The 27,586-nt window shown below is 41.9% G+C and overlaps 1 protein-coding gene across 11 annotated transcripts in view; it reads left to right on the top strand.

Annotated features, from left to right (window-relative positions):
* RBFOX1 (RNA binding fox-1 homolog 1) overlaps positions 1 to 27,586 on the top strand; it is a 1,983,080-nt gene that overhangs the window by 1,827,004 nt on the left and 128,490 nt on the right. For all 11 annotated transcript variants that reach the window (XM_087973167.1, XM_087973163.1, XM_087973172.1 and 8 more), the window contains 2 exons: positions 149 to 209; positions 14,270 to 14,323. In XM_087973167.1, the coding sequence (XP_087829293.1) occupies positions 149 to 209; positions 14,270 to 14,323 (115 nt within the window). The remainder of the gene's footprint in view (positions 1 to 148; positions 210 to 14,269; positions 14,324 to 27,586) is intronic.

Raw genomic sequence — 27,586 nt, 5'->3', positions numbered from 1 at the left:
TTTCTTTTTTTTTTAATTTGGGGGAAATAAATTAAATTGCATTTTTAAACACGACTAATGCCAAAAAATAAAGCATGCATTCATTACTATCATGGAACTTTTTAATCTTGAAGAAGTGGTACTGATTTCTTGTTTTCTATATGCTTAGGTAAATAACGCAACAGCACGGGTCATGACGAATAAGAAGACAGTTAACCCTTACACAAACGGTAAGAACTAAAAATATCAGTTGGGTTCTTTCTCAGCTTCCATCCCCTGATCTGCCTAAGGTACATTACCTAATCCAGGTCAGCTAAATGCAGGAAATCCTCGAATTACAACACTTCATTTAGTGACCATTGAAAGTTATTCCACCACTGAAAAAAAAAGTGCCTTGTGACCCTTTTTCACACATCTGATATTTGTAGCATCCCCATGATCAAATTCAGATGCTTGGTTTCTTTTCTTTCTTTCTTTTTTTAAAAAAATTATATATATATATAACAAAAACAACAAATAAAACCATCTTTCAGTTATACAGTGTGTCGACTGTGTACATATATCTTGTGTACATAATAATATTTGTATACATTTCTTACTGAGTTTACATTCATATTATAACCTATTCAACATTATACATCCTTGTATATTATTATTACAGTGTCATTAAATTTCTTGCTTCATTTTCCAACCATCCATAAAAATGGATCCCAAATCTTACTAAGTTACATTCATGTTATAGCCTATTCAGCATTATCTATCATAGTATATGTCGGCTTTGGAAGCCATATTCCACGCTGCCACATATCCTGAGAAAGTAGGAGTGGGGTGATTTCAATTGGGTAGTTCTAAGTAGACAAAATAACATTCTTTTCTTAGTTCAAGGTTATTAAGTGTGGTGCAGCAGAGAAAAAGGATTTTACACTGGGACAGGAAGGGATCAAAGCATGAGTGACCATGAGCAAGGCCTCCTGGTCCAGGAAACGTGCAGTTGACACACACACAAATCTGTACAAAGACCTCCTTAGGCATGGCTGTTACCTGCTCCTCAAGTAGGATTTGTGAGCCAAGCAGAAGCCCACACATTGCATACTAGCTTGAAAGTGCCCCCAGGTCCAGTGTCAAAGATGACATAACTTCTGGGCCAGGGAAGGGGGCAAATACCCATAGACTCTCCTTCTTGCCAGGGTTGAGCCAAAACCAGTTTCTCCCCATCCAAACACTTACTGCTTCCAACCACTCATTCAGCAAACAACTCCTGACACACAAGGGCTGGAGATGTCTATCTGGATATTATCACCACACTGATGATAATGTTCCCTGTCCTTTGGATCAGTGGTCACCAACTGGTGGGCTGGGAACCACTGGTGGTCCATGAGAAAATGTTGGTGGTCTGCAGGAAAATGCTCCCCCAGCACTCCCCCCAAAGCAATTAATCCAGGCTGCACTGCCCACATGGCTCGCCCACCCACTGGCCTCCACCCTCCGGCTGAGCGCAAACCTTACCTTGAGTAGAGCCATGTGAGCTGGAACTGGAAGGTAAGACCAATGGTGGGGGAGGGAAATCCATTCCAGGGTAGCTTGCTGACGTTGGTGGGAAAGTTGGTCCCATATTCCAGAGCTGCAGTAGTCACAAAACTGGCCCTTTGGTCATCCCGGAGCAGCTACTCCAGTCCGTGGCAGGCCAGTTCACCCGGGTGGAGAAGCAGCTGCTCCAGGATGTCCAAAAGGCCAGTCCTGTGACTACTGTAGCTCTGGAATATGGGACCGACTTTCCCACCAACATCAGCAAGCAACCGTCAGTCAAAATTCATATTAGTGGTCCGTGTGATTTAAAATTATGAGTTTGGTGGTTCCTGAGGTCCAAAAGTTTGGCTTTGGATGACCTCCCTGTTCATTTACACTAATCAGACTATGATTTATTCAGGGGGTCTCCAAACTTCCCAACCTTAAGACCAATGGACTTCAACTCCCAGAATTCTACAGCTGGCTGGGGAATTCTAGCAATTGAAGTCCATAACTCTTAACGTTGCCAAGTTTGGAGGCCTCTGTTTTACATTACAAAAGATCCCTTGATTCAGGAGTCTGGATCTCAAACATTCTGTCTGAGCAAGATCTTGGACAGATGGCTTATTCTGAAGACCACTACTCACGGCAGAGGAGATAAACATGTTACTTCAAGAGGCAACCTCTTCTACCAGTTCGTATTTCTGATTATCAGAAAAATCCCCCCTAATATTGTAATTTCTTCTATTCCCTTGCAAACATGGGTTCTGGATAAATAGCTGTTTATTCCCTTAGGGAATAGAGAAATATTATTTTCCATTTCTTTCTTTCTGTGTGTGTGTGTGTGTGTGTGTGTGTTGTATATGATGTGGGAAACAACGACAATCTTGTGTTGTTGTTTTTTAACTGCTAAAATCTCATAGAATGAATCGGGATGGGCTGCTGGGGGTTTACAGGGGTTTGGGAGAGCCCCTAGCTAAGATTCTGTGCAGTTCAGAGAACCCCCAAATCCCACTCCTGGCTGGCCCCGCCCTGCCCACTCCTCCTGTTAAGTTTGGAGAGTAATGGAGACCAGACATCTGACCAGTGACTTCAACTCTTTAATAACAGTAGTTAGAACAGAACAGAGCAAGGCTATGGGCAGCAGTAACCCTTTTATAGGTTTGGCTGCTACCCTATTAACCAATAATATGTGCAACAGGTTCAACTAATATCCAATAAGAAGTGTCCCAATATTGGCCAATCAGGAACTTGTCATGGACCAATCCTTGTTCGTTGTTTAAGGACCAATCAGGTGTGCAGGCTTTCAAAACCCGCTTTGCATTTGGGCTTAGTTACTTTTTATTGATTCACAACACCCCTCCCCCTTTGGCTCCGTTTGAGGGGAGCTGTAACAAAATCCTCAAGATAGACAGGCCGTTTGGTCTGTCTGGACGATTTACGTAGTTCCACCGGGTTTGGTCTAAAGTCCGGTTCCGGTGGAGCGTTTGGATGATCTCTATTAACCTCCGTTTCGCTGCATGGAAATTCCGTGCTGCTTTCGTTGTGGTTGTCCCCACCAATCAGTGTTTCTTCGGGGTTTCGCAGTTCGGTTTCCCCCGTGTTCACGTCCCATGGGAAAGTCAACTCCCTCCCTGCTTCGATTCCCGGTACTTCGCTGGGCCGTAGGGTTTCCGTTGGCCTGCTCTCTGTCATATCGAAGTCAATTTCCTCGATATTTCCTCCCCCCTCAGTTGGTGAACCCGGGGAGCCATGGGCGCTGGGTGGTAATCTCGAACGGAGTTGGTCTATGTGGCGTTTCCACACCCTCCCATCATCTGTTAGCAGGCGGTAAGATCTAGGCCCTGTGAGTTGGGTGACGGTTGCGGGTATCCATAAAGGGTCGCCGGAGAAGATTTTGGCAAAGATTAAATCGCCTACCTTAAATTCCTGGCATTTGCTGCTGGAGCCGAAAGGCTTTTCGGTGCGTATGCGGGGTGGAGCCGGTCAAGGTGCGATCGTAGTTTCCGCCCCATGAGAAGTTCGGCGGGCATTTTGTTGGTAACGCTGTGGGGCGTGATGTGCTGCAACAATAAAATTTGATTGATTTTTTCATCGATGTCGCCGAATTCCATTTTGTGGAGGGTCTTTTTTACAAACTGTACCATGCGCTCTGCACGTCCGTTCGCCGCAGGGTGCGCGGGCGAGGTTAGCGCATGGTGGATGCCGCGGTCAGCGAGATATTGTTCAAATGGTAATGCTGTGAACTGTGGGCCGTTATCCGAAACCAGAACGTCCGGAAAACCATGTGTGGCAAATAACCTGTTTAATTTGTTGATAACTGAGTCCGTTGTAGTTGTGTTCATTCGATGGATCTCGAGCCAATTTGAATAGGCGTCGACTGTAATAAGGAAAGTGTGCCCTTTTGTAGGCCCTGCAAAGTCAATATGAATACGGGACCATGGTCCCCTCGGAGTTTCCCATTCGGTTGGGCTTGCTTTAGGTGGGGCGTTGCTGACGTCCTGGAACCTTTGTAAGACCATTCAGAGTCGTTTTTCTAGAATGTCTCTGTTAGGGGCGGCGATGAGTACATCGTCGAAATACGGTACGACCCCTCTGATTCCTTGTAACAGTCTTTCCATTAAGCTCTGAAAGATTCCTGGAGCGACGCTCACCCCGAACTGGAGCCGGTTGCATTTAAATGCGCCCTATGCGTGACGATAGTTTGCGCCTCCGCGGTGGCCGGATCTACAGGCAATTGTTGATACGCCTGCGCTAGGTCTAATTTAGCGAAAACTTTCCCGCCGCCCAGGGAATGGAGCAGGTGTTGCACTACCAGCACTGGATATGCACTTTGCTGAAGTGCGTGGTTTAGGGTGGCCCGGTAGTCTCTGCAAATTCTCAGTGACCCATCAGGCTTGATAGGCGTCACTATTGGGGTTTCCCACCGGGCGTGGTCGGTGGGTTCCAGCACGCCCTGTGCTATTAGCTTATCGAGTTGTTCGTCTATTTTAGGTTTCAGGGCAAACGGCACCCGACGCGCTTAAGGCGGATGGGTGCTACCTCAGGGTTCAAGTTAAATGAGATCGGGGTCCCCTTGTACTTGCCTAGTCCGTTCGCGCGTCTTGGAATTCTTGCACGAGGGCTTCCTCCCAATCGTTGCTCTCGGCACAGTGGACTCCGGCTACAGTGATTCCGAGCGGTCTGAACCATTGCAGGCCTAAAAGACTAGGCCGGTCACGGTCAACAACAGTCAGGGGCAGTGCGACGGTGCGGTCCTTGAAAGATACCTGGAATCGGCGGGACCCGACAACGGGAATTCGGTTACCCTGGTAATCTTTGAGTATAACCCTTTGAGGGTTGAGGTCTTGGCGGCGAATCGTCGGAACGAGCTGTTGGAGCGTCTTCCAGGACACCATCGAGAGGGATGATCCTGAGTCCACCTCCATCACACAAGGTTTGTTTTCGATAGCGACCTTCACTCTGATTTTCCCAGCATCTAGGGATGTAGCATGGCCTATGGTAATTGTCTGGTGGGTCTCTTCCCGCCTGGTTTCTTCCCGCCTGGTGAAAGTGGTGGACGGTTTGTTTCTGTAGGAGTGGCTTCCCCATTGGTGATTCAGTTTGTCTCGGGGTGTGCCGATGAATCCTGAAGACTGGCATTCGGCCTGTCGGGGTTTGGAGTTGGAGTTTTGTTTGCTTCTGCAAACCTTTGCGATGTGACCTCGTTTCCGCAAACGCGGCAGAGTGCGTCGAGGAATTTGCAGCTGGATCGTGGGTGATTCGCTCCACATCCTGCACAAGGTCGAAGTGAGCGTTGTGTGAACTGGTCTCGTTCCGCTCGGAGTCGGTTGACCTCTTCCTCATCACTTTCTGACGGGGATTCTAGGTCTTCGTGGTGAGTCGATACCGGGTGTCTCTCTGCGAGGTATCATTGGCGAGTTGACGTAGCGGTGCGCTGGTGCGGCGCATTCGGGCTGCCGACTTCTTGGTTGCCTCTGCTGCAGTGGCTTCTTTAAGGGCATCAGTGAGGCTGATGTCCCCCTTAGCCATGATTTTGCTCTGGATCGTGCAGTCTTCTAGGCCCAGAACTAGGCAGTCTCGGAGGGCTTCTTCTAAGTTAGAAAATCCGCAGAGGCCTCCAAGGTTGCAGAGGTCTGCGACGTAGTTGGCAAGGCTTTCGCCTTTCCGCTGGACCCTCTGGTAATATTCGTGCCTTCTGACTAAGGTTGGCACGGTGGGCGCGTAGTGGGACCGTAGCAAAGGTTCGAGGACGTCCCAGTCCATCGCTTTTACTTCGGCTGGCTTGGCAAGTGATTTTGCCATTTTAAACACGGTAGGCCCGCAGTGGGTTAGAAATACAGCTCTTTTTTTGCTGGCTGTTGCATCTTTCAAGTTGTTGGTCTCCAGAAACATCTGGAACCTATCCATGTATGACTCCCAGTCTTCGGTTTCTGGGTCGAATGGAGCGGGTGGTACGGCACCGCTGGCCATGTTGCCGTTGATAGTGCGTGTTCGACCACGTGCTCTGTTGGTTGCTCTGTAGATCAGTCAGCTCTTCGGTCTCCGCATCCCATCCTCGTCGCCAGTGTTAAGTTTGGAGAGTAATGGAGACCAGACATCTGACCAGTGACTTCAACTCTTTAATAACAGTAGTTAGAACAGAACAGAGCAAGGCTATGGGCAGCAGTAACCCTTTTATAGGTTTGGCTGCTACCCTATTAACCAATAATATGTGCAACAGGTTCAACTAATATCCAATAAGAAGTGTCCCAATATTGGCCAATCAGGAACTTGTTATGGACCAATCCTTGTTCGTTGTTTAAGGACCAATCAGGTGTGCAGGCTTTCAAAACCCGCTTTGCATTTGGGCTTAGTTACTTTTTATTGATTCACAACACCTCCCCTCCCAGGAGTCCCCATGTGGCTTGTTTTGGATGCAGGTAAGTGCAGGGAGGCTTGGGGAGGGGAAAAAACCAGTCCTCCTGGAAGTTTAAGGAAGGCCGTAAAGGGACCCGTTTATGGCTTTCAGAGAGCCTCCAAAGCCCGGGAAGACCATTTTAATCCTCTAGAGCCTGGGGAGAGCAAAAATGCCCCTCCGCCATGGTGCAGGAGGCAGAGTAGGCCACAACCATCATGGCCATGCCCACCCAGCAACCAGGCAGAGAACCAGGGGTGGGATTCACATTTTTTAACAACCGGTTCTATGGGCATGGCTTAGTTGGTGGGCGTGGCTTGGTAGTCATGTTATTGGCTGGGCGTGGCCAACTCAATATCACTCACATCAAGGCACACATCTCCTTGCCTGGCCTCTCATGACTGTGGGGATGCTGCAACAGTTGTAAGTGTGAAAAATGGTCGTAAGTCACTTTTTTCAGTGCCATTGTAACTTTGAATGGTCGCTCCACACAAGCAAAGTACCGGCAAAGGAGGGGAAAAAAACTCCAGAGAAGTTCCTGAGACAGGAAGTCTAGTCCTGCCAAGAATGTAATAAGGGTTAACGGAGAGGCAGTTTCTGTAAGCGACACCAGAATGTTTCCTTCCTGCCTTCCTTACAGGATTAGCCCAGTAATTTCTTCTAACAATCGGTTCTCCGAACTGCTTAGAATGTTAACAACCGGTTCTAGCGAATAGGTGCGAACTGGTAGAATCCCACCCCTGCAGAGAACCCTTTGCTAAAAATTTTGAAGCCCACCCCTGGAACTGATTCCTGTACAATTTGTGTTTTCTTATTCTTCCCCAGTACTCCTTTCTCCTGTTTTTTACCCACATACCCACATTGAAGTGGCTGAATTAAGCATCAGTGATAGTGCCGTGATGAAGTGGGAAGCTGAGCCTTCTCTTCTGACACCTCGATAAATACTCTAATTCTTGCCCTCGTTACTGTCAGTTAAAGAATTATTAACAGTTTTGCAGACTGGATCCTTTGTTGTACTTTGTCACAGCAGCAGAAACTTTTCTGTCTCTATATTTTCCTTTTTTTCCCCCCCCGGGATGTCAATTTCAGCTTTTGAACAATTCTTTTGAGAGCCTGGAACCGAGCATATTGCAGCCTTCCATTTGGCCTGTTTCCAATATCCTGTAGCTTCCTAAAGAAGCATCTGATTTCCCCGACTTCTCTTCAAAAAAGAGAGAGAGAGGGGACATTTTACACCACTTGATCAAGAAAGAATCGAATGCAAAATATTTACTTTCTTCCTCCGCAGATTATGCAGTTCATTCGTGAAATATTTTCCTTCCATCATTGACAGTGGGGCAAAGATAAGTGGACAGTTTTATTTTTTAATGATCCTGTCATGGATATCTCTACCCATCATGGCAAAATTAAAAACAAAAATATGAGCTAGGTTTGCCATACCGTGATTAAGCCAGTTACAGAACATCAAGGAGAAAATCTGCTTTGTAATATTTTAATGCTTTTTCCTGGAGAATATCTGTCTCTCCCTCGACCACCTTGATTTAAATATAATTAATAACAATAGCATTTAGACTTATATACTGCTTCATAGCACTTTACAACCCTCTCTAAGTGGTTTACAGAGTCTGCCTCTTGCCCCCAACAATCTGGATCCTCATTTTACCGACCTCGGAAGGATGGAAGGCTGAGTCAACCTTGAGCTGGTGAGAATTGAACTGCTATCAGTATGCAGAATTAGCCTGCAATACTGCATTCTAAGCACTGTGCCACCACAGCTCTTATTAATTATTGCAAACAATTCAAATGAAGACCATTTCTTTATTCCCAAACTTTTTCCCCAAATGGCACTACAGGTAGTCCTTGAACTTATGACCACAACTGAACTCAAAATTTATGTCATTAAGTGAGACATTTTGTGATGACCTGGGGCGTGGCACAAATGAAACACAGTCAGTTAATCAGTAGGATTCCCTTTATTAGCACCAACTTTGCCCCCAATGTCCTGGTTACCTTCTGGGCTGGAGAAAAACTCTCCCAGGGAACAGCCTTTGGCTGCAGAGAATCAAGTCCAAAACTTGGTCAACAAAAACTGGAACTATAAGTCCAATCAAGGCAATATGAGGTAATTAGTCTGGCAGGGCAGGAACAAGAATTCCAGACATGAAGGAACAGCAGTAATTCAACATAGTTGGGAAGATGCCAGGAACACAGATAACCAAAGTCAACACAAGATAAACTCATGTTTGTTCCCAACAGCTGCCACACTCAGCATGCATCTCTTTTAAACTCAGCAGAGATTATACTACCTGAGACTTCTCAGGAAACAACAACTGAATGAAAAGTTGCTGGTGACCTTCTACCGCTGTACCATAGAGAGTATCTTAACTTACTGCACCTGTGTATGGTTTGCCAATTGCACAGTGGCAGATAGGAAAGCCCTCCAGAGGGTTAATGTCATTGCCCAGAGGATCATGGGTTGCCCTCTCCCCTCTTTGGAAGAGCTTTAGAGCTCCCGCTGCCTTAAGAAAGTTCAAAACATCCTCAAAGATCCATCTCATCCTGGGAACCCCTTTTTTTGAACTATTACCATCTGGTAGATGGTACAGGATAATAATAAAAACAAGGACAAATAAGCTGAAAAACAGCTTCTATCCCAGGGCAGTAACTAGATTGAATTCTACTGTATAGTGCAATATTAATGCAACATTGGGTTTTCAATTCAGTTGTATGGAATGTGAAGGATGCGTGTTTGTGTTTTTTTTATATACTTATAACATACACCGGCATTTAATTTCGTTGTACAAGGTGCAATGACAATAAACTAAACTAAACTAAATTAAACTAAACTAAATGAACATTTGTAAGTTGAGGACTTCCTGTGCTGAGATAAGAGTTGTGGTTGTCATCACCATCTACAACAAAAACAAGAAGCTCACAGGTCAATGCATCTTGTTTTGTTTGTTCGACAGTGCATTATCCCTAAGTTACATTAGTTTGGTGTCTATATTTGAATATATCCACCCACATTCTTTGATCAGAACTCTTTTTTTTTATTTTTAAAAACAATTTTATTTACAAATTTAAAAACGTACAATTTCAAAAATACAGAAACAATAATAACACATAGTTTTTTACATTTGTTATGGAATTTGGTGAGTCCTAAAAATCATTATTGGCTAGTACTAGTCACATATTCATACCTTATCACATCCTAAATACTAAATAATTCTCAATATACTTCATTTATTTTCATGTTGGATTATAACCACTCTTCTATTACTAATACATTTATGTTTTTTTTTAACTAATAAACACAAAAATACTACAAATAGCTAATACTAATAATAGTAGTAACAAAGAAAAGAAGATTCCTTCCAGGTGGTGCCTCTGGAATTGTGCATGTAAGAATCTCTTTCCTTTTCTCTCCTGAAAAAGTTTGAATGTGGTCGAAGAAGGTTCTTTGCAGTTTGTTTGCAGTGGCAACTTGATATCTGTGTTGGTTGGTTTGAAGAAACGGTTGCTCGAACTACAGCCGAGGATGAATCAGCAAAGGAAGAAAAAGACCAAAAGAGCGCCAAGGAAGTCAGGCTCCTAATAACCAACCTGTTTCGGCAGACAAGAACTTGAGCTTTTTTCAGCTCCTAGATGTTTATCCTCCTCTCCTTCTCCTCCAGCTCCCTACCCTTTTGAAATGAGAGCCATATCTTGTCTTCATCTGTCCAAGATAGCAACAACTAAAACCATTCATAGAGGAGAGCTGAAAGGCAATCTCTCTACTACTCATTCTTCCTTTCAATGCTTGCAGCTAAAACTACCTGTGAAGCTTTTACTGTAGATCATAACCACAACCTCTGCTTATTAGGGGGGGAAATACCCAAGCCATCTTTTTGAGATTTTTAACTCAATGTTGATGAGCTCCTAGGTCCGTGATGGCGAACTATGGCACACGTGCCAGAAGTGTCACTCAGATCTCTCCCTGTGGGCACATGTCCCAATGCCAGCTGCTCTTCTGGTTTCTGGGGTGCCAAAAAACAGCCCGAAAAACAGCTAAAAAATAGGATCAGGCCACTTTCGGGCCTGAAAAGGGCCCCAAAAATGGCCTGAAAAGAGCCCAAAAATGGCCTGAAAAGGGCCAGAAACAGCCTGAAAAGGGCCCCAAGAATGGCCTGAAAAAACAGCCTGAAAAGGGCCCAAAAACAACTTGAAAAGGGCCCAAAAATATACCTGAAAAGGGCCTGAAAAATGGCCTGAAAAGGGCCCCAAGTATGGCCTGAAAGGGGCCCCAAGAATGGCCTGAAAAGGGCCCAAAGAATGGCCTGAAAAGGGCCCAAAAACAGCCTGAAAGGGGCCCCAAAACAACTTGAAAAGGGCCCAAAAACGGCCTGAAAACAACCCAAAAAACAACCAAAAATGGCCAAAATAACAGGCATGCACCACCTGGTTCTCAGGTTCCCGATGCCCCAGCACACACACACACACACATGCATGCACATACACGTGCATTCTGGTTTGGGCGCTCGGTGCCAAAAAGGTTCGCCCTCATTGTCCTAGGTGGTATCCTTAGGAAGCTGTTAATGCTGCTTTTCCCCATCTTCTTATTTTTGAAGATTCATCAGATTTGAGAATCTATTAACTCAGAGCTTAATTAAAGCTTTTGTCTATAATTTGCATGCATTGGAATACCCAAACCTGTCTTATTGTTTGCAAATCTGTGTGATAGAAATACAAAAAAAAAAAAAAAAGAGTGTCAAGTGTCTTCTGAGTCAAACTGATAACTTTCTGAAGTTGTCCATTGAGTGACCTTGGCAACTATATTGTAGTGGTTTTCTTTCTTTTAGGATTTTGTCCCCTATTGCAAATTTAGCCTACAGATCTGGTATATTTCTGGTGGTCTCATTTCTAAGCAGTACGGTAGTCTGATCCTGTTTAGCTTTTCAACAGCTCAAATTTTCCTAAGATAATAGACTTTTTTTTCCTTCCCCCCCCCTTCTAATATGCTTTCTTTTTTAAAAAAAATGATGAGCTGTGATAGAGAAATTGGAGAATTGCAGATTTCAAAGCATAATGAAGTTTTGTTTTGCCTTCTGTATGGAAATGCGAAAATTTGATAAGTTCATATTCAAAAGAGAAGCTCAATGAATTTCTCTCCTCTCTCGACTGCAATTCCTGCTTTGTTTCAAACATTCATTGATAAACTTGGTTACTGAATGCATTTTCCTCATCTGTGACTATGCCAGGAGAGTTAAGAAAAGAACATACCAACAAAAATAAAAATGGTTAAAAGATAATATGAAATTAAAAATGCTAAAAGGCTGGTTATATTTATGTATATGTAAATTCTATATATACACACAATGTATATACATATACAATATAGAAGAGAATATGTACATACAATAAGAATAAAGCTGTTTGGTTAATAACCACAATAAAGTTAAGTGAGCATACATATCAAATTATATTTCTTCCTCATCCAGGCACTAAGTCTATCCCTCTGCATAAGAGACAGGTTGTTTTCCCCCTTTCCTGTCTGTTCTAAAAGCTTCTACCTGAGATACGTGTTGTGACAGCAAGACAAATTTGGAGAACTACACCCACAGTGGTGAATTTACCTCCTCTAATGGTGAAAACTTGGTTCCTTGGCAGTTCCTCACTCGTATGTGTCAAACTTCTCCTCACACTTGATTAACCCACACAGTTATGGGCCAGCAAATACTTCATTGACAAGACAAAGTAAAGTTTAATTGCTGTTATTTTCATGATAAATGAAGTCTTTGCAGAGTGAGCTTTCCCCAAGTTAGATGATGCAGCCATCAAATTGGGCAGGAGATGAAATATGAGAGCAGGTTTCAGCTGAGATCATCGATCTGCATCTTCCCAAGCCCCATCTCCCGCTCTCTTCCCGAAGAAAAATTGAGGCACCATTAGTATAACTTAAAATGTCTGAGGTGATCTTTCAACCTCTTTGACAGAGAAGTTTGACAGATGTGGAAAAAACCAGCCCAAATGGCTTATCTGTGCAGAAACAAGAATAAAAAAGTATTCTAGAAAATTACGCTTCAAGTAATTAAAGGCTTTTGTTGGTTAAGTACTTGGCTTAGATCAGCCTGAAAGATTTGGGGGGAAGAAAATAAATCTTGCATTCCTTCTTTTCTTTCTTTTTTCTTCCTCTTCATCCTAGGCTGCAATATGCTTTCTCATGGGGTTACAAAAATGTGTGGTGCGGTTATTGCACAATTGGCAAAAATAGAACGGCGTAAGTAAAATGGAGACACCAAATTGTACACATGCTTTAGAAAATGGGTAGACAACCAGGACTCCCTTAGTCTGCTTTTTGTGTTTCTCATGGGTCTTTCTTGACCACTTTTGTAAAACCCAGCAACAGTTTTTATGTCAGGAAACACACACAAAAATGGTTATGTGACTCTATAATAAGTCTAGCTGCAGTATACGCTTAACTTAGTTTACAAACAATGGCCTCCATCATCAAATGGAATAAAAATGAAGGTGCTGGTCTTACTAACTTACATGGTATGTATTGTGCATAATTAGTTATTATGGTCTACGCTGATATTAATTGTGGCCCTTATTACCATTGAAAGGTTGACTTCTCTATTTCAATATGACCACATCTTCATCATTTCTTAAAACAAAATGAAACATTCTATTTCTTTATTTATTAAAAGAAATGTCAATTGCAGATGGCTAATAGATGTATTTTTTGGCAACAAAATGGAAGTGGTTTACTATTACCTTACTCTTTCTCTTGCCCCCTCTCTCCCCCTCTTCTTTTCCTTCCCTTTCTTTCTCTCTCCCTCCCTGTCTCCCTCTTTCTCTCCAACTCTCTTACACCTCCTCTCTCTCTCTCTCCCTCACTCCCTTCCCCAGTCCTTTTCTCCCACCTTCTGTCTCTCCCTTTTCCTCTCCCTTTCTCTCTTTCTCCCCCCTCCCTCTCACACGCACACTGCCAGTCTGGCTTCTGGTTCTGTCAGTCATTCATCCAAGTACTTATCTGCTCCAACCTATCTTATTTTCTTTTAATTTATTTGTACAACAAAATAAAATTATTACTGTGTCCTAAATGACTGCAAAAGTAGTCAAATAAATGACTGCAACAGGTAGACAGACCTTGTAAAGATGAATTCTACTTTTATCTGCCATTAAAAACTTGGGGAAATTTCCTGACCTTTTGTCTGAAACTTACCAAAAGAAAATAAGTGAACTTATTTTATTGGGGGAAGATGTTCCAGAAGTTAGAGCTAGGCATGGTTCATTTATATATGAGCTCACATATTGTTGGGGAAACCAAGCCATTATGCTAAGCCGTGAAATGATTTATTAGGGCAAGCGTGTTATATAAGTACACCACTGGAGTTTTCTTAATCCAGGTTTAGGATTTAGTGTGTTGTGAAAGTAAAGTCCTTTTAAGCCCATCCAATTTAAAACCAGGAAGAAGATTGTCTCTGTTCATCAAATGGAAAGAAAGTTATTTCTTCTTTTTTTGCAATTATACACACTTGCATTAAGTGGATAAATAGAATCTCCTTTTCATGAAATGGGCTGAAATTATATCCCGGTATTGAAGAAAAAGTCAATTGATAGAAAGGGTTTTGTAATAAAAGATGCATATATTCCCCCTTCATTTAATGGTCACTTCCAATAAAAGTGTGTGTGTGTGTGTGTGTGTGTGTGTGTGTGTGTGTGTGTGTGTGTGTGTAATGGTGGCTTTAAAAGGTATTTTGGAAAAGATACACTTCAAAGGACATGATACGATTCTTTAACTTTAAAAGATATAATATAAAATTTGTACAGTCATAACCAGCATTAATTTGAACATCATTCCATAACTTCAAATTTACCAGCTTTGGTTTCCTGTCTTTACTACAGGTTGGAAATTAAATCCAGTTGTTGGCGCAGTCTATAGTCCAGAATTCTATGCAGGTAAGCACACGTGCTATGAAATCTTAGTGATGGCAGATAACAGGATTATCCAAATGATTTCATTGGTTGCTGTTGGCCTGTTTCTTTGATGAATGTGACAGAAGCCTCCCTTTCAGACAGAATTCAGTTATATGTATTAAGCGACAACAAATACAATTTCCTAGAATCCACTAACTTTTAATTCTCTTGTGTTCAAATCATTGGTTTAATGGCAGCATGCCAAATTATGTATTATTAGAGAGAAAGGTTTGCCATCCAAAAAGGCATTGGTATAACCTTATTATTTCCTATAGTACCCAAAGTTTGCTACTGTTTTACACAAAGCACCAGATCTCTATGAGATCCTTTGAAGGCTTTTCTCCAAAGGACCTTCTGTATCACAATTGTACCAAGGAACCAAACTCAGAAACTTTTCAGCCCTAACCCCTGATAGAAAATAATTTCTCTGAAGAAGACATCACTTTAAAATGGGATTACAATCTCCTGGTTGTTGTAGGAGATGACCAGGCTGAATCCAAGGGAGGGGTCAAATGCAGCATAAGTCATGAATCCATGTGCACCACAAGGGATCTGAATCCAGCTCATCTTGAATGCCTCCCTTATCTCCCGGTCATTTGCCTTAACAGCCAGTTGGTCAGATTCTTACACAGAGTTTAAATTTGCAATAACTCTTTATACTCATTTAAACTGCCTGAATCTTCGGATTTCCCCGGTACTTGACAGTTGCCAATTTAATGTCTCTCTCTCTCTCTTTCTTTCTCTCTCTCTTTCTTTCTCTCTCTTTCTCTCTCTCTCTCTTGCTCTCTCTCTCTCTCACTCACTCACTTGCTCTCTCTCTCTCTTGCTCTCTTCCTAAATGTAAATAAATCTTTGCATAGAGACCTTGCTCAAATATAGGGGTTGCACGGTTTTCTTAATGCTACCATTAACATTATGGGTATGTTGTACTATTTGGGCTTTTATTAACAGGTTCTTCAGAATACATATGGGCAACGTGCATCTTCTATATAAAAGGGTTGTGTGCTTTCTGAGTATGCACAATAGCATGGAATCCCAGTTAAACTGATGTGGGGTTGTGCTGTTGGCATCTTCTTAAATAGATTTATTTCTAGGTTTGCAAAGCTACTGTACTAGATGTGTTAGGAAAAAAATATGCACTTGTATCTGCTCTAAAAGATCTTTTCAACTTTAAAGCTGAAACAGATTTTTAGTTTTATATGCAGTCAAGCCAAGTGTGACCACAGTATGAACATCCAGATTTGCACATATGACATAGATATCTATAGGAAGGATTTAGTCTCTATACAATTTGCTACCCCAATCTTAACCATAGCCAATGAAGTGTAGCATACAGAGGTTGTTAAGCAGCTGAAATGAAATCCCCACTTTAGGCATTGTCTGAAATATTTTTATAAGTTTTCACTGATGAGGCCAAGCAGCTGGGTGATGTTATCTCAGGCAGTAAATAGGATGAAAACTAGATAAATGAATTTTTTACAGTGACTTCCTGCCCTTAGCAATGCCCTCTGATGCTAACGCATTCTGAAGGCTGGGCTTGGTTTATCCCCATTGTTCCACAAATACTTAGGAATGTAATAATTAGAAATACAAAGTATCTACCAGTGCCAGAAAATTCTTTCTCAATGAGGAATTAAGAAGCCACTCAAATATTTAATTAATTTTTCAACACTTTTATTTATTATTTATTCAATATTTTTGTTGAATACATTTATTCAACCCTTATTAAAATGGAAATGGAAAACATTGACAACATATCGCATGTTATCTTTATCCATCCATCCATCCATCCATCCATCTGTTTTGTTTTGTTTTGTTGTGTTGTGTTGTGTTGTGTTGTGTTGGGTTCAGAGATGGTATTCAGCAGGTTCTGACCAGCAGAAATTTTGAGTAGTTCTGAGAACCGACAAATACCTCCTCTGACTGAAGATTTTACAGTATCCTTCCCCTGCTATACCTACCAAGCCACTCCCACAAAACTGGTAGTAAAAAAAAATTGAATCCCACCCCAGGTTGGGTTGGGTTGGGTTGGAATAGAATAGAATACAGAAAATAATGGAATTGGGTTAGGATATGATGGGATAGAACATAGAAAATAATGGAATAGGTAGGATAGAAAATGGAATAAGAATAGAATATGAAATAATTAGAATAGAATAGGTAAAATAATAGAATGGAATGGAATGGAATGAATAGAATAGAATAGAATAGAATAGAATAGAATAGAATAGAATAGAATAGAATAGAATAGGAGTTGGAAGGGATCTTGGAGGTCTTCTAGTCCAAACCCCTACTCAAGCAGTAGACCCTATATCATTTCAGATAAATGACTGTTGAATCTCTTGTTAAAAACCTCCAGTGATTTTTAACAAGAGATTAGAGCACCCACAACTTCCAAAGGCAAGCTCTTCCGCTAATAAATCATTCTCACGGTCAGGAAATTTCTCCTTAGTTCTAAGTTGCTTCTCTCCTTGATTAGTGTCCATCCATTGCTTCTTGTCCTGCCTTTAGGTGCATTAGAGAATAGGTTGTCCTCCTCTTCTCTCTGACAGCCCCTCAAATATTGGAACACTGCTGTCATATCACCCCTAGTGACTTGACAGCTTGCCTTTCACTAGATTAGATATACCCAACTCCTGCAACTGCTCTTCATATGTTTTGGCCTCCAGTCCTCTGAACTGAGGTACCCTATTTCCATGAATTGCTATGGCTGATGTCAAATAAAAAGAGTTGAACTAAATTTTAACTTCTTCAAATGCAGTCAGTTTTCATACTTGGAGGGATGGGGAATATTTTAGTTCCCATTTTCCTATGTTACATATTTAGAGAAATGGAGTCACTTGCAAGATTCTTTAATTGGGAATCATCCCATATTGAAGGATCCACTTTAAGCAGTTTTAAGCAGAACTATTAGGACTTTAAAAATTATCTGTAGTGTCATACATGACCAATTGTGCCCACAGCAAACCATAAAGGTGCCAAAATGACAACATCAGTCTTGGCGATCCTGGAGTCCTAATGGACAACCACTTAAATAAGAGCCAGCAGCTGCCAAAAATGCCAACACAGACCTAGGCTGCATTAACAGAAAGATAGACTCAAGATCACGTGAAGTGTTATTACCACTTTATAATGCTTTGGTAAGACCACACTTGGAATATTGCACCCAGTTTTGGTTGCCACATTATAAAAACAATATGTAGAGACTCTGGAAAGCGTACAGAGAAGAGCAATAAAGATAATTAGAGGCTAAAAATATGAAGAACGGTTGCTGGAACTGGGTATGTCTAGTCTAATGAAAAGAAGGACGGGGGGATCTGATAGCAGTTTTCCAATATCTATCGGACTTCTCCAAAGAAAAGGGGATCAACCTATTTTCCAAAGCACCTGAAGGCAGGACAAGAAGCAATGGATGGAAACTAATCAAGGAGAGAAGCAACCTAGAACTAAGGAAAAATGTCCTGATATTTAGAACAATTAATCAGTGGAACGGCTTGTTATGGGTGTTCCAACACTGGAGATTTTTAATAAGAAGAGATTAGACAATCATTTGTCTGGAATGGTATAGGGTTTGGACTAGAAGACCTCCAACATCACTTCCAATTCTGTTATTCTGTGATGTGTATCCCGACATCTCATGCACCTACATAAGTCACAGCATTTCCATGCCAACATCATTCCAATATCATTCTACTCGTTCCCTCTCTCTCTCTCTCTCTCTCTCTCTCTCTCTCTCTCTCACACACACACACACACACACACACACACACACACACACACACTGTTCATTAATTTGTGTTTCTTCCATTTTGGATTAAAGGAAACATCGAACAATTTCTCATTTTACCCCTGACTTTGTTATGGGAATGTGATTGTTGCTGTAATCAGCTTTAATATAAAAGCAACCCAGCCAGAACCTTCCCTAATTGATTAATCAGAGACACTGGTTGCTTGATAACAAATTACTTGCCGTTAATGACAAATATCATAATACGTTCATGGTATAATCATGGATTTTTTTTTCTTCCAGCTTATATAGAATTAACTGTCCAAATTCTAATTGCCTTCAAAGAGTAGGCTAGAGGGACTTCACATATTTTGTACATTGCAATCAATACTTTCCATCTGTCTGGATGTTACTTTTCTTAATTTACTGGACTTTCCTTTAGCATTTATTTTGTCTCTTAATTATAAAATGGCATGTTATTGATTTTTGGCATGCAGCCTTATGAAGTTCCCCCAGAGCTATTTTATTGCCAGCCCTGGGGTGAAGGATTTGGCCTTCCTAACGAGAATCTTTATCACCATTAGACTGGTATTAATATGGGGCATGAATTATCATATCTTACTCTTAGAAGATAAAGTTAGCTGGTGAACCTGTTCTAATGTCTCGCAGTTAGCCATTGCAGATACCTATTCAGAGCTAAGTCTGCTCTTAATTTTGGATCTAGTCATTCATGCTTCAAAGCACTGTCAATTTCCAAGGTTTTCAAAGCTTGTGGCAAATATATCTGAGGTCATTTGAAGAATATTATGCTCTGCACCACATCTCTTAGTGCATCCCTGGTTGTGTAAATAGGTGTAAAATCCAGTTTTTCCACTCAAGTGTAACTTTATTATTCCTGCCAATATTCAAAGCCAGGGGCCAGGTTACATTAGGCGCCTTCCAAATGTTGCCATAATCCAGGGTCATATAAACTTTTGTCTAGTAAAAAAGAAGGACTAAGGGAGACATGATAGCAGTGTTCCAATAATTGGGAGGCTGCCGCAAAGAAGGGTGTGTGTGTGTGTTAAACTATTTTCCAAAGCACCAGAAGGCAAGATGAAAAACAATGGATGGAAACTAACCAAAGAGAGAAGCAACCTGGAAACTAAGGAGAGATTTCCTGACAAGTTAGAACAATCAACCAGTGGAACGGCTTGCCTTCAGAAATTGTGGGTGCTTCCATCACTGGAAGCTTTTAAGAAGAGACCTTCAGGTCTCTCTGTTATTCTTTGAGTTCCATGAGGCTGAGGACTTCCTACACTCTCCTTTTTAAAAAAAAGGGTGAAACCAAGACAAAGAAAATAGGCCAGGCCAAGATACAACCCACAACTTATTTAAATCAAATTAAATATAGTTCATTGGCTCATTTCCCATAATTGAATCATCCCTGTCACTCAAGTATATTTTGAAGATGTTTAGGATTCGTATCTCAGGGTTTAGGTGGTGATATATAGTCTTGGAAAGTGGGTGTGTTTACCCTAAGTCTTGAGATCTGGGGAAAATGGTTTCTTCCACATCATTCCATGAGACTCCCGATGGCTTCCTTCCATGAGATTCCCAAAGAAAGCTTCTTAGACCAGGCCATGGTGCCCCTTTTGTTTTTCGCATGATGAACCAGATGTCCCTTGGGTATTCACATGCAACTGAAAGAAATACATGTATCTTCATGGTTAGTGTTATTTGAAGTCATTGGCCTTAACTTAGAAATAATACAGAAGCTTCATGAGTAGTAGCTCTTGACCGCCATGTTCCTCCATTAATTTAAGCAATACCTTTTAAATAAGAGTGTAAGAAGACCTCCATTGAATCAGACCAAGCTCCAGAGGTGGTATTCAGAAGGTTCTGACCAGTTCTGGAGAACTGGTAGCAGAAATTTTGAGTAGTTTGGAGAACCGGCAAACCCCACCTCTGACTGGCCCCACCCCATCTATTCTCTGCCTCCCATTGAGTCCCAGCTGATCAGCTGGGTCTTCTTTGGTTGCCCTGCACAGGAGAACAGAGCTGGAAAGCCGGTTAGTGGGGTGGGGAGGGAATGGAGATTTTGCAGTATCCTTCCCCCGCCCTACCCACCAAGCCAAGCCATGTCCACCAAGCCACGGCCACAGAACCAGTAGAAAAAGTTTGAATCCCACCACTGTCAAGATCATCTTAGTTTAGCGTTTGTTTCTCATGGTGATCAAGCTTGAAAGGAGAAGACAGAAACTTGATCTCTCCACAACTATTTCCTTACCAATGGCATTTACTATAACTTGGAAATAACTTCATATCATCATAATACCTGCACTATTTAGACTTGTTTTCCAAGAATCTCTCCATTACTTTTTGAAAGCCATCCAAGTGGTGGGATTCAAAAATTTTAACTACCAGTTCTGTGGGCACGGCTTATTTGATGGGCATGGCTTAGGGTCACGTGACTGGGTGGGCGTGGCTTGGTGGTCACATGACTGGCTTGCGTGGCTTGGTGACTGGGTGGGTGTGGCCAACTCATTGTCACTCACGTCAAGGGGTGCCTCGCCTGGTCCCTTCCTTCCCAGCCATCTCTTGTCACACCCAGCCTCAATGTATCTATAGTTCTGTAAAAATGTTGTTCACCTTTTTTTGACTTTATTATCTACGTACTATAGATGTACTTTCACGGACCACTGAAAGGAGGAAATGGCTCACATGCTTTGCCCAAGAGTGCTTTTAGGGGGCTGCCAGAAAGAGGGGGGGGGCAATGTATTTTCCAAAGCACCAGAAGCCAAACAATGTATTTTCCAAAGCACCCAAAAGATGGAAAGTAATCAAGGAGAGAAGCAACCTAAAAGTAAGGAGAAACTTCCTGAGAGTGAGAACAATTAACCAGTGGAATTGCTTGCCACCAGAAGTTCTGGGTGCTCCAACACTGGAGGTTTTTAAGAAAAGACTGGACAGACATTTCTCTGAAATGGTATAAAGTTCCCCCCAAGGTCCCTTCTAAGTGTTATTCTGTTATTCTGACACTTTTCCCAGGACCTCTATTCATCCTCAGAGTTTTCCTGCCTGAGCAGGGGGTTGGACTAGAAGACCTCCATAGTTCCTTTCAACTCTGTTAAACGCACCTGTATTTATGCTCTGGACTATTGACATGTAAACCCTGAAAAATACCTGGGCAAAAGAAAGGCAGTAAAATCACCCTAGGTGTAAGGACAGTGCAAAATATTAATATATGATAAATAATGCAACACTTAAAAATAATAGCAGAGTTTTCTCTCCCCCCACTTTCCTTCTTTTTTTCTTTCTTTCTCTCTCTCTTTCTTTCTCCCCCTCCTCTTTCTTTCTTTCTCTCCCTCCCTTCCTTTCCTTCCTTCCTTCCTTCCTTCCTTCCTTCCTTCCTTCCTTCCTTCCTTCCTTCCTTCCTTCCTTCCTTTCTTTCTCTTTCTTTCTTTCTCTCCCTTCCTCTTTCTTCCTCTTTCTTTCTCTCTTTCTCTCTGTCTTTCTTTCTGTCCCTTCCTCTTTCTTGCTCTTTCTTTTTTCCTCTTTATTTCTTTCTCTCCCTTCCTCTTTCTTTCTTGCTCTTTCTTCCTTTCTTGCTCTTTCCTTTTTGCCCTTCCTCCCTTCCTCTTTCCCTTCCTTTTCTTCCTTGTTTCTATCTCTCACACACATACCTTTTCTGGGAAGAACTTATTGGGCGAACTCCAGAGCAGCAAGCGGCAGGACAATGAAGAAAGCAGCAGCCCCAGAACATCCCTTTCAAAGCACATGGGTGGCGGTGGCTGGCGGGCATGGTGCAGCTATGGGAAACAGCCCCAGGACATCCCGGCCTTTCGGGGCACAACAGCAGTAGCAGCAGTGGTGGCGGCGGCAGTGGTGGTGGCGGCAGCGGCGTGGGGGGCAGCGGCAGCAGCGCGGCTATGGGAGAGGCACACGCACGTGCCCTGAAAGGGAGAGAAAAAGCGAAGGGAGGCCAGGAACTCCTGAGGCTGTTTCCCATAGCTGCACTGCTACCGCCGCTGCCCCACCCCCACCCTCTAGACTGGCCTGAAAATGGCGCCCCACCTTGGCCTCCTCCTGCCCAGAAAGGTCCCAGGTGGTGGGCGAGGGCCTAGCGCAACTCATAGGCTTACCTGTGAGCAGGCAGATCAGGGCTGCTCAGTTGGGGCGCAGGCAGCACATGGGGAAGTCAGGTTGGCAAGCCACGAGGGCCCAGTGTGCCACATAGGAAGGGAGGAGTGACTGGGTGGGGCGACCAGCGGGCAGGCGAGCTGTGCGAGCGAGTGAGCATTGGGTGGGTGGAGCAACTAAGTGACTGGGGAACCAGTTCAGGGGTGTGGCCAGCCAGAAGTCGCTACCAGTTCCACGACCTACGCCAAATTCTTGCTACCGGGTTGCTAGAACCGGTGTCAACCGGCTGAATACCACCTCTGTTATCATGGTTTGTGACAGTGCATGAAAGCTCATTAAACACAGATCCAACCTGGAGATAAGGAGAAATTCCCTGTTAGTGAGAATATTAGCCAATGGTACAGCTTGTCTCCCAGACTTGTGGGTGCTCCATTGATAGAGGTTTTAAAAAAAAAAGTTTGGACAATCAATCTGGGATGATTTAAGATCTCCTGCCATGGGCAGTAGGTTGGGCTAGAAGACCTCCAAAACCCCTTCCAGCCCTAGGATTCTAGGATTCTATTATTCCCACTGATGCTGGCACACAAGAACACACATTTTAACAGCTTCCTAAAATTAAGGTCCTAATTCTGAAATATGGAATCCATTTCTTGAGTGATTATTAAAACCTCATCACAAGGGAGATGGTCCCTTATAACAAGACTGTTGTACGGAAATAGATGGATTTATTTACGAGTCAAAATTAATGTCTGTAAGTAAGGCTGCAAATTAAGCTAATGAGAGAATGTTGTGCTTTTGTTCTGCAAACTCACTCAGGTAATTCAAACATAACTCATTAGAAAATAAATGGCTCAGTTCTAATCTGGCTAAATGGGAATTACAAATGAAAGTCAGTTTGCTGTTTGCTAACATCCAGATATTATTGTTTCAAAAATCTTATTAGTATAATTCATACAAATGTTAATTAATACCTGGGGAAAGAAACCCAAACAATCAATCATGCTTTAAATTTTCCCTCGTCTTTGGCTAATAAAGTGGTTATTAACTAAGAAGGTGATCAACCCATTAATATCAGAATAATACAGCTATACCTAGTCCTGAATTATGACTATACAGGTTAAAAAGAGATTTGGGGGACCAAAGGCTACGCTCAAAACATGTAGAAAAGAACAATGTTTTTTGGCTACATTTTTAAAAAAATATCTCCCATGGGAGCCTCTGTTGGAGATATGTTAAGCATGAAAAAAATGTTTCTAAAAATTAAAAATAAAATAAATTATTTTATTTTAAAAATAACCAAATATAAAAAAAAATATTTAAAACTATTCCCAACTTCCTCAGAGTTAACTTATGCACAACTGGGGTAAAAAGTTAGTTTGAAGAAAAAGAGGCAGAGAGAGAAAGAAAAGAGGAGGAAAACAACTCAGGTTTATTTTATTTTATTTTTTTTAAAAATATGCTGGTCTATGACCACAATAAACCACTTCTACCCTTTCCGTTTTTAAATTTGCTTCATGGCTGACTTGATCCCAAGAGGTTCCAAGATCAAGTACTGATGATAAGCAGCAAAACACAAAATAACCGTGTTAATAAAAGGGAAGGAAACACCTAAGGTGGTGTTTTTGACTTTTTGACTTTATCCTTTTAGCTTTCCTCTCTCTCTCTCTCTCTCTCTCTCTCTCTCTCTCTCTCTCTCTCTCTCTCTCTCTCTCTCTCTCTCTCTCTCTCTCTCTCTCTCTCTCTCTCTCTCTCTCTCTTGTGTTTCATGGAAAATTCAAATTATTTCGTGCTTGGGTTGAGAGACTCTTTTTCAGCTGCTAAATGATGAAAGATGTAGCCACTTTGGAAATAAAGATGATGTATCTGCAGAGAAGCTGTTGATTTAAAATATCTTTAATCTTGATAAATAAGTTTTTAAAGAGAGAGAGAGAGAGAGGAGAAGGTTATACAAAGCTTTCAGCGTGGCACTGATGAATGGCAAATTCACCCATTTCTCAATTGGCGGTGAAGGCACACACCACAAGGCATAACCACATTGTACATCATCTCTGCCAACTCATTTCTTTGATTAAATATTCCATCAGCACAGGCTATAAGGCGGTAAACCTTAACACGATTCATAAAACGCATGTGTTATGAATATATACATACATATATATGTATATACACATAACTCACTTCCTTGGGTGGAGAATCAGCTGGGGTTTGGGGGAAAAAATTAGAATGGAGTTAAATTACTCCATAGGACAAGATCAATAGAGAGAGGTGTAGGGTAGGGAAAAGACTCTTAATGCAATGCAACGGTAAGATATACACTGCTCAAAAAAAATAAAGGGAACACAAAAATAAGACATCCTAGATCTGAATGAATGAAATATTCTTTTTTTTTAAATAAAGTTTTATTTGGGTTTTCACACATACAAAATACAAGTAAAACATCTTTTTTGAAAATAGCATGATCCCGGGTTGAACTTCTTTATACAGACACAAAACTCAATTTCATGCTCCTTTTTGTATTCTATTCCATATCTTATACTATTTTACATTTTCTATATAGTTTTTCCCCTCTTTTGATTTTTTCTATTTTAATTTGATTATCTCAACTCATCTCAATTCAAATCATTATATTTATACTTTTGTCTGTCCTGTTTCAATTTCATGTTATCTTTTCTCATTAAACAAGTTTTCTCCTGTAGTTACTAATTGGAGTATGATACCTTTATATATTTTAATTACATCTATTCAACTCTTATTTAAACTTCAATATATACCTTAAGGTTATGACCTTCAATATAATACATAATACATAACTTCCAATCGAATTCTGCTTGGTACATTCTTATAATACACACTATATTCTTTAAAAAAAGATTGTAAATATATGTAATTATAAACCCTCATTCCGTTCCAGTTCAGTTCTATCATTAATAATCATTAAAATCTTAACATCTTTAACACTTCTTTTCAATTAAATATCATACTTCCTTAAAAACACATAAAATCTCCATAATTATTTTTTCCCTTATTTCTCTTTACATATGTTTTATAAATCATTAAATATACCTTTTATTACATTTATTTATTGACAAGCATTCCACTGAATTACGATAGCTATTTTATCAGACATTTTAATCATACATTGTTTCATATTTTCTAAAATTATTTTTGTTTCTAATATAACCATACTATCTTATGTACCTTTGCAGAATCCCTTTTTCCATTAAATTTTCACCCATTATCTCTAAATAGGCCCTGTTTCTCTGTATTTTGTTTCTGTCCTTTATGACTTCTTTTCCTGGGGTTTTTGTTGCGATATTTCAGTTAGAATGTATCTTTTGGAAGTCTTGTTGAGATTTCACTATAAGTTCTTTTTTAATTCCAGGCAGTCTCCTTCCTTCCAGATCCTGCCCTTTTATTCTTCCTCTCTCCTTTCCTGTTTTCAAAAGCTTTTAATTATCCAGAAATCTTTATTATCCCTTTGACTTTTTATTTTCAGCATTAAATGCCTATTGATGTCAAAGTGGATTTTTTTCCAATTTCTTACTTAAGTCTCTTAGCTGTCAGTATAGGAAAAGGAGAAAAAAACAAAATCTTTTCCCTTTTCTCTCTCCTTCGCAGCTTAAAAATCTTCTTAGGGAACAATGTTATTGTTTTTTAATAGTTTCAATTCCAGGGTACCTTATTTGTTGCTTTTGCTGTTTGACCCGGTCAACCAAAACTTTCTCCTCTTATCTTCCTCCTGCACATTCTTTTCCAGTCGAGTTCTTCTTTGTGGTGGCCATTTCTGACCACCGCTGCAACCGCCTTTGGGAAAGGGAGTAATGGCCAGCTGGGGAGGAGAGATGCCGCTCTCCTCAACCCTGCAGGCAGTGTCACCCCTCTTCACCACCTCTACGGGGTGGCTTAGCCCCGAAACCAGCCGGCTTGGGGCGCTCCAGCGGCGAGCACGGATTGAAGCCTCGCAGAGACGAGGCTTTGGTCTGTCGCTGAAGAAGCTCAAACCGGAAGACCTGAATGAATGAAATATTCTTATGAAATACTTTGTTCATTACATAGTTGAATGTGCTGACAACAAAATCACATAAAAATTATCAATGGAAATCAAATTTAGCAACCCATGGAGGTCTGGATTTGGAGTTACACTCAAAATTAAAGTGGAAAAAAAAACACTACAGGCTGATCCAACTTTGATGTAATGTCCTTAAAACAAGTCAAAATGAGGCTCAGTAGTGTGTGTGGCCTCCATGTGCCTGTATGACCTCCCTACAATGCCTGGGCATGCTCCTGATGATGTGGCAGATGGTCTCCTGTGGGATCTCCTCCCACACCTGGACTAAAGCATCCCCCAACACCTGGACAGTCTGTGGTGCAACATGGCGTTGGTGGATGGAGCGAGATATGATGTCCCAGATGTGCTCAATTGGATTCAGGTCTGGGGAATGGGCGGGCCAGTCCATAGCATCAATGCCTTCATCTTGCAGGAACTGCTGACACACTCCAGCCACATGAGGTCTAGCATTGTCTTGCATTAGGAGGAACCCAGGGCCAACCGCACCAGCATATGGTTTCACAAGGGGTCTGAAGATCTCATCTTGGTACCAGTCAGGCTACCTCTGGCGAGCACATGGAGGGCTGTGCGACCCCCTAAAGAAATGCCACCGCACATCATTACTGACCCACTGCCAAACCGGTCGTGCTGGAGGATGTTGGAGGCAGCAGAATATTCTCTACGGCATCTCCAGACCCTGTCACGTCTGTCACATGTGCTCAGTGTGAACCTGCTTTCATCTGCGAAGAGCACAGGGTGCCAGTGGCGAATTTGCCAATCCTGGTGTTCTTTGGCAAATGCCAAATGTCCTGCACGGTGTTGGGCTGTAAGCACAACCCCCACCTGTGGATGTTGGGCCCTGATATCACCCTCATGGAGTCTGTTTCTGACCGTTTGAGCAGCCACATGCACATTTGTAGCCCGCTGGAGGTCATTTTGCAGGGCTCTGGCAGTGCTCCTCCTGTCCCTCCTTGCACAAAGGCGGAGGTAGCGGTCCTGATGTTGGGTTGTTGCCCTCCTACAGCCTCCTCCACGTCTCCTGATGTACTGGCCTGTCTCCTGGTAGCGCTTCCATGCTCTGGACACTACGCTGACAGACACAGCAAACCTTCTTGCCATAGCTGACATTGATATGCCATCCTGGATGAGCTGCACTACCTGAGCCACTTGTGTGGGTTGTAGACTCCGTCTCATGCTACCACTAGAGTGAAAGCACCTCCACCATTCAAAAGTGACCAAACCATCAGCCAGAAAGCATAGGAACTGAGAAGTGGTCTGTGGTCACCACCTGCAGAACCACTCCTTCATTGGGGATGTCTTGCTAACTGCCTATGCTTTCCACCTGTTG

This window comes from Notechis scutatus, chromosome 12 (genome assembly GCF_049901735.1).
Source record: "Notechis scutatus isolate UNSWTSFEM ecotype Mainland chromosome 12, rNotScu1.2, whole genome shotgun sequence".
Lineage (NCBI taxonomy): Eukaryota > Metazoa > Chordata > Lepidosauria > Squamata > Elapidae > Notechis > Notechis scutatus.
This window is presented reverse-complemented; position numbering and strand designations above follow the sequence as displayed.